A 12,538-nucleotide genomic window follows, 5' to 3' on the forward strand; every position below is an offset into this window, starting at 1 on the left:
ACGTAAACAGAGATTTTTGATCTGTCTCTATAATGTGTTCTCTGAGACCAGGTAACAGGTAACTCACACTGCTGTATGGAAACAGAAAACTGTGTCCTTCAAGTAGAACATCCCTCTTTACCTGGGGCCCAAAGGAGGGAATATGACCCAAGGAATAGTGCCAATAATTGCAAGGAGTCAAAGATGAGCCAAAAATCAGCCCCCTTGAAGGGATATCTTGTGGCACTTTCTCTCCCACATAGAAGCATAAAGGAGACAAGTTACTCCTTCCCAGAATTTATTGATTAAGGTGATTCAGATAGCCATTACATTAGTTCTGCTAAATCAGATTGGCAGAGTCACCAAGTACCTGTAGCCTGGACAGCCATACATGGCATAATCCCCAGGTGCTCAGGTGTCAGGGGAAGCACATAAATTTGTATGAGCTTAATTAGCACAAAGTTACCTCTGAGTGTTTCTACATGTACAAGAGAGATTCATCTTCAGGAATTGCTTTTGATAACATCAGGTATGGTAGAATAATTCAGGACCAAGCGGCCGACATGAGCTTCTCCCACAGGAGATGGATGGAGGTGATAAATCCAATGGTGGCACAGTTGGACTGTCAGACCGCTGCTTATCTCTGGTGGACCATGTGATAGTCTTTCCAGACTGAGGGACAGGAATTCAAGAGCAAAAAGAAATGTTAATTCTTCTGTTCTCCCACACTTTGGGAGTCTAATGTATTCCTTCCCTCAATGAATTGGGCAGTGGTACTGAAGAGGAATCCAGTCTGGAATTCTAGGGATACATCCAGATGGAAGCTGACTTCCTTCCCAGAAGGGCCACAGGGTTGGTCTACTGTCCCCTGATTCCATGTCATCTGCTATGTAGGTCCCCAGTCAAATTTGACTAATTTTCCATCAACTTATACATACAACTCAACAAAATGGATACTAGATAAATCACAGATTGTCTCTGATACCTCAGTAGGCCAACTGAGTACCAGGCTTCCAGTCTGACAGTGGTGAACCACAGGGCAAAGAACATTTTCTTAACTGTCTCTGGGATCAGACCACATTGTTTTTAAGACTTTTGACTCTGATGGCTGACTCCTGTGTTTTTGTCAGATTTAATGAGACTTTCTGGGACTTCATGTGATCTAGCATCTACTGTTTATTGTGGCCTCTCAATATAATATTTTCACTCAGTAGGACCAACTCACCTGCAGAAAAAAGAGACTTGGCCTGTGTTTTGAAACATCCCTTAGTAGCAAATAGCCGGAGAATTCAAGTAGTTCTTCAGCAGCATGGCATCGTATTTTTGGAGGCTCAACCAGGAGAAGGGTCTTTATCTTCAAGTAAAAAAGAATGAGCAAAATGACCTGACCTGTGTCCAGGCGGGTGTCATCTTGAGCAATAGGTTCATTGCAATCACGGTGTCCGAACACCCAGTACTGCAGGCCACCGTCTGCAACAGCCAGAACTATAATGTGAATCCAGTTGACAATCATGCATCATAAGCCTCCAGGTCCCATCAGCTTTTGTTATTGGCCACACAGGGCCATTGTAAGAGACACTGCATTTTTTTTCATTAGGTCTTATTGCACTGAAGTCCTTAATCGAGGCTGTGGTTGCCTTTCCTCTTAGAATTTAGAATTCTAAATTGTTTCTTTTTAAAACATGGAAGGGAGCCGAAAGCCAAGCTGTGACCTGTCGTGCACATGTCCCACTATCATCTGTCTACAAGTGGCTCTTGAAAAACATGAAAAAAATCCCCTGGACATCATAAGCATTCACAGACCAAGCACATAAATTACCGGTACCAATTATACAGTCAGCCATGGAAACAGCAAAAGCAGTGTGTCACAGGGGTCCAATCAGTCCTGCACAATGATCACAGTTACTTCCTTCCCTGTTTTATTCCATTTCTAATCTGGACGGTTAAATGCATGGCCCTGGCCCCTCAACAGAACCTAGTGTCTGACCAGGAATATTGAAAAGAGATATAAGCCAGGCATGGTGGTGCACGCCTGTAATCCCAGTAACTGGGGAGGCTAAGGCAGGAGGAGCATGAGTTCAAAGCCAGCCTCAGCAATTTAGTGAGGCCTAAGCAACTTAGCAAGACCTCATCTCAAAATACCAAATGGAAAGGGCTGGGGATGTAGCTCAGTGGTTAAGTGACCCTGGGTTCAATCCCTACTACCCAAACAAACAAAAGAGACATAAAAAGTTCACTTTCACCCCACCCCTACCTCCATTGTGCCCTCCCATGATATCAGGCCCCTATCTCTGCAGAGTCAGGCAGTGAGCCTCTGGGGGAGCAGAGTGAAGTGCCCAGTGACTTCCTAGTGCCTCCATTAGAAGGAGATTAATCTCAGAGGAATCCGGTTCTACAGAAGCAGGTGATTTCATCTGTGAACACACCACATTTGCAGGACTCACCATAGCCTGAAACCTGATGCTTATTTTTTTTTTCCCTTGGAGATCAACTGTCAGTCTCTTCCCTGGGAAGCCCTACCTGTGGATATACGCATATCCACACTGTCCTGTGATTGGGGCCTTTGGGGACTAGGCTTTTGCATCCTGAGCTTTGTTTGGGCGGCAGAGATGTTGCCTGGGTTGCAGCCTGCCCCTCTCCTGGCCGTCAGTGGTCCTGAGTCAGCGGAGCTCCCAGTCCAGGATTTGCAGCCACAAAGGCAGGGGGGTCTTCCGCTTGCAGAGAGGAGGGCAGTCTTGAATCCTCAGCAGTCATGCTCTTGGTGAGGGGTCTTTGTGGCCTGGATCTTGGTGGCCAGGACAGACAGAATCTCTCGTAGTGGCATCCTCAGGCTTTGAATTGCTCTCTCTGTGGTGTTTCGTGCAACTCACTGACTTCAAGAAAGCCTCCTGGGTTGGCCATATGTAGTCATTAAAACAGACATTTACAAGAGCAGACACCACCTGAGGCATGAATCTGTCTCATAGACGAATCTATACAGTGGTTTAAGGCACAGGGTCCCCCACGGCACAGCCTGGGTGCTACTGTTGACCCAAGAAGCACCACCTTCTCGCTCCTTCTGCACACCACCACCACAGCCCAGTTTCTGACAGCTCTTCAGTGTTGAGGACAGCACCCCTGCACTTTCCTCCTTCCCCGCTCATAATGGATGTGCTCTGTGGGACATAATGCCCTCCAGATATTCTTGGTTGCGAAAAAAACTTGGCACAATTATGCTTTCCTCTCTGATGGGGCCCAGAATGCTCCGTGAGTATCGTCCCACAGGAGAGCATGTGCCACCAGGGCAGCTGATTAAATGTCATCCCTCACCTCCAGTCCCATCCATGGAGCCTCCAACTTGTGCTCATTCACACGTAGGACAGAGGTGGGTCATCTCCAGCCTGCTTCTGTACCATTTGGGCAATAACAATTGCTAGCAGCCCCAGGGAGTTTCCAACGTCTCTGCCTTTTTTCTTCCAAAGAGGGGTTACCTACCTTGGCATCCTGAACTTTATGCCACTTTGGGAAAAATCCCAGGCTCTCAAGAGATGGCAAAAAGTAACAAGACTCTAAAGGACATGACCAAGCAATGAGCAGGGTGCCTTGTTGCAACTCTGGAGACTGTAGCAGGAAGACAAATGACTGTTCATGGCAGCAGAGTGAGCAAGGGAAGCATCAGCATAGTGGTGCCAGTTCCCCTGACGCCTGCAACCCCAGGGCAGTGTGGCTCTGTCACAGTTGAGAGACCCAAAGCCAAAGTCACAGCACCTGGGGGAGCAATAAAGAAGCCTAAGAAGCCTTCTCCAGGACCAAGCACTCTCATGGGGGTCAGTGCTGTGCTCCCTGGATGTGTCCTAGCTGCGAAGATGGCCAGTGTCACAGGCTTTGGGACATAGTCATTAAGTGTGTACAGAGACAGTGCCGGCTCTTGGTGGCCTTCCTCTCCTGATGTGATAGTGATCCAATCTTCCTTATTCTCAGGAATATACACTGGAATATTTAGAGGTAAAGAGTCACCTTGGTATCAATTGGGGGGGGGCAGTGAAAGAGAAAGCCAACAGTTAAGTGAACGTTCATAGTAGATGAATCAGGACATCAGATAGAAAAGTGTTCTTTGCACCACAGAATTCTTTTGCACATTTACTAAAACTTGAAATCTATGAAAATAAAGCTTAAAAAATAATAATCTTGCATCCTTTTTGCTTACTGTGCAAACATCTCCTTTTCTTCTCACCAAAATTACAGTATAGTGGTGTCAACAATTATTTGCTAATTGCAAGACATTTCATTTCCACAGTGTTTCTCTCCTGTTTTTTAAAGATCAAACCACATGTTCTTGTGCTTGAACAGATGTCATTCTCCACATATACACTGGCTTTACTGTAAAGATGGGGAGCAGATGCACTTTGAATCAGTTATTCAAAGGAAAAATCCATTAATTTTGAGAACATTTTATTTAGAAATAAAAATAAAAATAAAAATCCTAAAAGCATTGCAAAGAAAGGGTTTGATTTTCCTTTAAAAATTTTGGCCAGGTCATAAATGATTTGAAGATAAGAAAAGAGGAAGAAAGTAAAGAATAGAGGGAGAAAATGTGTTTGGCTTAATAGGTATTCTCTCAAGGAAACCATCCTTAATAGCCCTGTGATAGCCAGCATAAGTTCTTCTTCAGTTGCACACACAAATGCTAAAGCATATTCATACTGACCCAAGAGGTATTCCTAATGACTGAAAGGATTAATTGATGTCTTGACATTTAGGAAAAATCCGAGGGTTCCAGGTGAAAGTATACATAAGGGCCCTCAATGCAGTTCTTACATACAGAAGATGCTCAATTAACATGTGCTACAACAAATCTAAAGTGCTCACGGTCTTTGCTTTTTCTCTCCTTTCAGCTAGAAAATCTGGAAGCAGAAACCCCTCCTCTGCCCTAATGGAGTCTCACACCATTCAGACCCTCCCTGAGCTTAGAAGCCTCTATCTATGTGGAAACGAGTCACTGTGAGATGCACAGGAGCCTGAGATTCCTAGGCAAGCGCCTGCTTCCGAGTCATCCAGTCTGTCCTCTCTGGCTTCCCCACTCTGCACCTTATAGGGACATGCAAACTCTATCAAGCCCTCGAAAGGAAAAGGGTACATCACACCCATGATCCTGGCTTGTGTACATAATCACAAGGAAGTCTCCCAAGGGGACCACAGTCTGCCGCGGTATGTGAATTGGGGTCATCGTTGATGGTGACCCTTCTGTACTTACTATTCTGTTGCCAGCAAATATTTATGACCTGGTCAAAGAAAAACCACCAATTGTTAAATCCACCACAGTAACACATAAAGTAAACGCTACCTCTGACCACGCACGTCTGGTGGAAAGTCCCAGTCTCTCTAATCTTTTGTGAGGTAATCTATTTGTGACCCCAATGTTCACCTTAAAATTGCCGTCTGGTTAAGACACCATTTCCACTTCCATGTCTTGGTTTCCTGTGGTCTAAGAGACAGTAATGGAAAGGCAAGAGATGAACAGAAAAGCTCAGACCAGCTGCAGAAGGGTTGATCTCCCACAGGGCAAGCACCTCCTGAGAGTCACAGGAGGTGACAGTTCCTTGGGCTGTCGGTGTTCGCTCGCTGGCTCTCATTTAAGTGCTCACGGAGGGTAACAGTCAGCCCACCAACTCATCACTTCATGCCCAAGAAAGCAGAACGCTGGAACACACTCTTCCCTTCTCACTCCTCTCTCCACGCCGTACACAGTATTTTCCTTTTTTAAAACTCAGCTCGAAATACATACGCCTTTTGAATCGATGTGATAAAATGACAGATGTTTCTGTTGAGTGCCAGAATAGTTTAAATGTTTTTTTTAAAAAAATATGGACTCGATAAACCTAATCACAAAACATGAAAGACTCAAACAACCACAGAGGCAAACAGGCAATCTGCTTTCCAACCTTGTTTAATTACTTGGATGTGAAATATTCACCATGGCCCCAAACCGTTTCCCTGAACACTGCAATTATGTAATAATATCATCACCAATATTTGGGTCTTTTCTGAGCTCTGCTAACAGTCAAGTTTTCTTTGTAAAACATCAGTCTTCTGAGTGGTTTCTCTAAGACAATTCCTCTCCTAGACTGGCTTTCTTTGTGATGATACCAGTGGAGATTTAGTGAGTGCCCGTTTCATTTGATCTGTGTAGACAGCGAGCTGGACGGCCCTGCTGAGCAGCCACGATGCACTCTGTCTAAATACATCCAGGGCACTGCCACTGCAGTTATCTACAAAACACGGCCCCTGCTTCCCTTGCAAGTGTTCTGGAGCCCATGAGCTGCTAAGAGACTCGACTGTAAAATGTGTATCCTTTCATCAATCTAACAAGACACAAATTCACTCCAGACATCCACAGGCAATGCACACAGGAGACAGCTGTCAGGGATCAGAAGGACTGAATTTTCCATCTCAGATCCTGCCAGCTGTAATCATGTGGGCCCAAGCCCAGGATCCACTACAGGAGAAAAAGAAAAGCCAAGATAAATGTTTTAATGCTTCCTCTTGACGATGCCTTGTGTTGGTCTCTAGTGAGCTCCATTTCTCAAGTAGATAGAAACACATAATGTTTAATTTTTTTCACATTTTCTGATAAAAGTAATTAAAATCAGAGCCTGAAAAAGATTTAGAGTTTTAAAGCAGAAAATTGCAAATGAAGCACACTAAGGGAGAATGAAGTATTTGTACATAAGTACTGGGGAGGAGGATTCTTGCTTTGAACATGCCATGATAATAGAATTTCTCTCAAGAGATGGTTTCTGCGCAGAAGGCTGTTTCTCAGCCATCCTCCTTCTGCCTGATGAGCCTCTCTCAGTATGAATTGTCCAGCACATGGTTGAGGCAGTCCAGTCTTGATAGAGGACTTGGTCCAACTTTTCCTACAAGCGCATATGTATGCAAAAGGCTCTTCCATGCCATCTCTTAGATGCTGCATAGAACGCACAATGAAGCGCTTCATCTTGCAAACAGGACACTCTAAATAACACATTGTTGACGTTTTGCCTGGAAAACCATTTTTGTTGTAAAATTCATGACAAGCAGAGAGGTAACAACCCCAACTTAGGTGGGCTACAGCTCCTTGTAAATATGAAGATAAAGAAAACACAGAGTTCTATCTGTTCTTCCTTCTTATTTCACCCCTTAGGGATGGGATTGCTTCCTAGGGTGGTTTCCCAGGGACACAGACTGCAGATAGGAAGCAGAAGTCTTGCTACTTTGATTACTTGGGGTAGGAGGGCTAGTTGGCTGTGTCCAAAGCAGTGGTGGCCTTTGCTCCCCTCTCTGCCTTCAACTCACTGCTGTCTTGCCCCCATGTCCTTCTCTCCCAACCAGTCACTAGAAAGGAAAGAAGAGAGGGGGGAGACCCAGCTGGGGTAAGAGTGACTCCAGGGATCCATGGAGGAAGCCTGGGGAGCAGCTCAGAAGGGGACTGGTCACACTTTTATTTTAAACATTTTGCTGTAATGTTCTGGATTAATCTTAATTGGTTGACATGGAATGTTTTTTGTGAAGATACTAAAAGCTTGGGTTTTAAGGTCCTACAAGATCTGCATCTGAAGACACGTTGTGAAAGTGTTTTGGTTTGTGGTTTTGAACAGTATATTTCAGTTCTCCTAGCTTCTGTCTTCTCTTAAAAGTACGGATAATAACAGCAACCTCCTTGGGTTGTGATCAGGATCAAGGAAGATAACGTTGTCAACGTTTTTGCTGCTGTGACTAAAAGACCCAACCAGAATAATTGTAGAGGAGGAAGAGTTTGTTTGAGAGCTCACAGTTCTAGAGGTCTTAATCCATAGAAGACCGGCTCCATTTCTCAGGGCTTGAGGTGAAGCAGAACATCATGGCCAAAGAGTATGACAGAGAGAAGCAGCTCACATGATGATCAGGAAGCAGATATACACCAGATACAGAATCTATACCCCATAGGCAGGCCCCCAGTGAACCACCTCCTCCAGCCACACCTTACCACCTTAGTTACCACTCAGTTAATCCCTATCAGAGGATTAATTCACTGACAGGGTTAAGGCTCTCATAACCCAATCATTTCTCCTCCAAACCTTCTTGCATTGTCACCCACGTGAGCTTTTGGGGAACACCGCACATCCAAACCATAACAAACGTATATAAAAAGCTTGGCCTACCAGTAAATGCTCCCTGTGTGTCGTGAAAATTATAAATGAAAACTATCAATGTTGAAGAAAACAATAGGCAGATGAAACCTCAAGGAAATCATCCCTGGGAACCATCCCTGATCACTTTTGGCACAAAACCCTGAGAAGTGCCTCCTTTTCTCCCTGTTTGAGATGGTTCAGAATCATAGTGAGAGAACGGGGCAGGCAGGTTGCATTTAAGAAGACTATCATTAAGGTCCAATTGTGGGACATCAGTCCAGGAGCCAATTGAATTTAATCAGAAAAAAAATTTCAACCCACAGTCATTGTTCTCCATTGTCATCAAAATGTTTAAAATATAAGGAATTATGAACATCAATAAATAAGCAAAGAAATAAGAAATAAGCCAACCCAGATGCCAACAGCTCCATGTGCTACAGTGTGTGGCAGCATTCAAGTTCTTGTCATGGCACTTCCTAGATGAGGAAGCAGATGGTCAAGTTAATTTCATTCATCCAATACAGTGCCATGTGCAGGTGCATCACAAACAAAAGGACCTAGGCACCATTGACACTGAGATTTAGGACAATGAGAAGTGGATTAAGGGGGTATTGAAGATGCGTATCTTGTAACAAAGTACTTTTCAAATAACATTGAATAAATGCTGTGTACGCATTTTAAAGGAATTTTTGGCACTCTGAAAACATTAAAATTAAATATATCAATCTTTGAAAGCACCTCTTAACTCAAATATATGAATGGATGCTTCTACACCCTGGGCACACATTCCAAGGTAGATTAATCTTCCAGCATTCTTTTCATCACACACTGGATACAAATTTAATCACATGTTTTTCAACTCACTTTGCATTTCCTCTTAGCTTGGCGTAACCAAGAAGTTCACTGAAGTCTGCACATGGAATTGCACTTATACTTTACAAAGCTACAGAGGAAGTTGGGACAGTTCCTGCTTCTTCTGCATTTTGAGAGATTCAGGTTTGCATTTCAGAGTCAAACCACCTGGAAATAATGCTTAAAATGCTCATATCTGCAAGTCCTGGACTCGGCACCCAGGGAAGCCAGTTCCCCTTTATCTCCCAAACTCTAGAAATTCAGCATGTCTCTGATCCATTCACAACTGAGAGCATTTCATTACGCTGAGACAATTAAAACTCTGCTGCAACCGAGTGAGATGCTCCTAGAAACACCATGGGGTCTGAGGCAGGCAGGACTGGGTATTTGGGAAATGGGAATGGGGACCAAGTAGAACCAACGCAGGGTAAGAAAGGAAGGGAGCACTTGCCATTTTTATTTTCCTCCCCTTGGAATTAGTTAGCTTCACACCTTACTGCACTCAAAGAAAATAGTTGGCATGATCACCCTTTATCCAAAGAAATCATCTTTAAAAGTACTCAGCTGTTTTGTAGAGTAGGTAGCCATCTAGTCAAAATTGCACAGATTCTGTAAGATCTTTCAGGGCCACATTGGAGCACCAGCAGCTTCACTAGATGGTTTTACTGACCGGGTTTTCAGGAAAAGTTCTGTTCTTATTAGAACACCACAGAAGATAACCCAGTCCTCTGGTATTGTAAAAATTACCAAGATTGATCAGAATGGTTCCAGATGTTTCAATTCAACCAGGTTGTGTTTAAGAATACTATCATCAAGGTCAAAGGCAAAAGCCCATCAAAGGGCCTGACTGTGGAACATCTGTCCAGGAGCCAATTGAATCTAATTAGAAAAAAATTTCAACTGACTTTTTCAAAACTTTATTTTATTTTTTTATTTGTTCTAATTAGTTATACATGAGAATAGAAGGCACTTTTATACATCATACACAGACAGAATATAATTTCTCATTCTTCTGGTTGTACATGATGTGGAATCCTATCTGTCATATAATTATATATGTACATAGACTAATAATGTATGATTTATTCTACTATCCTTCCTACCTATTTACCCCCTCCCCTCCTTTCATTCCCCTCTACCTAATTTAAAGTAACTCTATTCTCAGGTGATGTGTCTTCCTTTTTGGTTTTGAAAAAATGGTGATATTAATCATATCCTGCAAAGGAGGATAACCACCATTTTTGTGGTAATTGAAGTTGCCTGTCTCTGTATGTCTTAATCACTATGGTCACCCAGAACTGTTTTACAAATCAAACGTACTTTACTTCTCAGCCCGTCATCATGTGTGTGAAATCTAGCCTGTCTCGTTGAAAAAGAGATCAACTGTTCAAGTTCCAACTAATAGTATTACCTTCTTAGCAATATATGCATTGCCTGTAAAGAAAAATGCATTAGTTTTAAGATTTCAGAGAGGGAGCCTAGCTAAAGCACATTGGAGACAGGGGAAATTCACCTCTTGGCGTGCACCATAATAAAAATGTTTAGCAACAAAAGGTGTCTCAGGAAAAGGTTGTTTAAAATATTGTCTACCACTTCCTTCTTGTCTTGAAATTTGGGTTTTGAAAAGACCAAGATCTTTAAAGCAGGCTCTTACCTTTTGCTTTAAATGCATAAGTGTTAAATTTGCATTACCCGATATTAGGAAATTTCCCATGAATACACAGAGTTACGAAATACTAACTGGAGACGAGAGAAGAAGTGGTATGAACTGAGGAAGAAATAAGTAGAAGAGGAAGGGCAGAGGTGATGGCTAAGATCCCCGGTGAAGCTGAACATAGACACATATGCCCATCAGCAAGAGTGAGATTCATTAATTTAATTAATTTGGTCAATGAATACCAGAGAGAAGGGAGAGGAGATTACATGTATGTGACCTGGTGGCTGTGATTTTCCTACCCAAGAAGACAAAGCAGAGGACTCTGAGAAAGAGAACAGCCACTGTTTTTCTCCCCTTGGAGGGTAGCAGATGTGCCCCACCACTGCATGATATTTGCCGGGCTCTCCTTGCCCTGGTGGCCTCTGGAGACAGGCTTCTGGTTTAGAGATGCTTTTCTTAGTTCATTTCTGGTTACTGTGGCCATGTCACCACCCTTCACTTCTGTGATATCAAAACAACCATGCCTATGAATTAGCAGATGCCTTTTCTATCTGCAAGTCTGGGTGGAGTTGCTGGCCCTGTTCTTGGCAGTTCTGCATTAGGAAGCCTAATTGCAGGTGCTGGGTCCTCTGTGAGCCCTCTGAAGTTCTCCAAGAAGAGGTGAGCCAGGGGACCCTTCTGGACTCTGAGTGACATCAGTGTCCTCACTTTCCCTTAATGAGAAAACACCATTACACAACACAGACTTGAGAGCAGTATTAAACTCTGTGCTTTTCTTCCACCCCCAGATGGTACACAGGGTTTTTCTTTTGCCATGTTCCAAGACATCTTACTTTAAAATTACTGAGCATTATTGTCTAAGGATTCTGACTACCAGAGACCTTCAAAAGAGAGACGGCCCCATCTCTAATGTGCATTTGGGTAAAAGGAGCCATTAGGGGTTTCCAAAGGCCTCTTCCTCATTTGCCCAGTTTTTGAGAGGTTTTTGTGGTCCTTTGTTTCCTTTTTGATTTGGAGATTTGAGGTGGATGTTGTTTGTTATTTGTCCTTGTATTCAGAGTTTTTCCCTTCTCCCTAAAATGCCTCTCATCACATGACAATATTCTCCTTAGAATAAGACCCAACAGCCTTTCCTCTCTCTCCTGAATGGATTTTCTTTTGCAGTGACCTCTGTGGGAGGTCAATGCCACCAGTTGAGAGGTGCCTATGCCATGACTTGACACCATAGCAGGCCACCCACAGTCCCCATCTCTCCTCCTGAGGTCTCCCTCTGTCCATCATTTTGATAGAGCCAGTCAGAATTCAATGTCCAATATCCTACCAGCACTAGAAGCCCATCAGCTGATTCTTGTTCTCCTGCCTCTCTGCAGGTGGGAAACCTGACTCCAATTGCCTGCTCCTGCCTCTGCAGGGGTCCACTCGGAAAACAGGAGAATAACAAGGCTTCCTGTTACTCCTTTGGCTATGATACAATTTGTTCCCATCTGCCCCCAGGCTCACCCCTGCTCAAACTCAGTGGGGAGCTGCTACTGATCACTACTGTATTAACTCAAAACTCATTTGCTTTATGGAAATTTAGGGCCCTTATTTCCACCAGGGAATAGAGAAAGCCAACAGGCCTCCTACCCAGCTGGTATTTTCCATGCAAGCTACTGCATCTATAAAATTAGATTCAAATAACAGGTTATTTTCAGGATTTATAAACTCAGTATTGGAAAGAGTAGTTGGGCAAGTGTTCTCAGAATCCCCTTTCTATCTATGAATCAATTGCATAACTTCTGCAAAGGCTGGGGAAAAAAAATACTTGAGAAAAATTTGAGTTTACCTGAAAACTTTCCATTGCTTTTGGTTTTTGTTTGTTTTAAATAGATCCCATCCATTTATTCGCAGGAAAAACATGGGGGTGGGGTTAATCCTGATC

The 12,538-nt window shown here is 43.4% G+C and overlaps 1 protein-coding gene across 1 annotated transcript in view; it reads left to right on the forward strand.

Annotated features, from left to right (window-relative positions):
• The window catches only part of Oprm1 (opioid receptor mu 1), a 55,830-nt gene extending 50,515 nt beyond the window's left edge, over window positions 1-5,315 (forward strand). The window contains exon 4 of the mRNA XM_058583188.1: window positions 4,854-5,315. Coding sequence (XP_058439171.1) covers window positions 4,854-4,892 — 39 coding nt within the window. The 3' untranslated portion in view covers window positions 4,893-5,315. The remainder of the gene's footprint in view (window positions 1-4,853) is intronic.
• The last annotated feature ends 7,223 nt before the right edge of the window (window positions 5,316-12,538 follow it).

Source organism: Marmota monax, unplaced genomic scaffold, assembly GCF_021218885.2.
Source record: "Marmota monax isolate L192 unplaced genomic scaffold, Marmota_monax_Labrador192_F-V1.1 WCK01_AAM20220418_F8-fsc00164, whole genome shotgun sequence".
Taxonomy (NCBI): Eukaryota; Metazoa; Chordata; class Mammalia; order Rodentia; family Sciuridae; genus Marmota; species Marmota monax.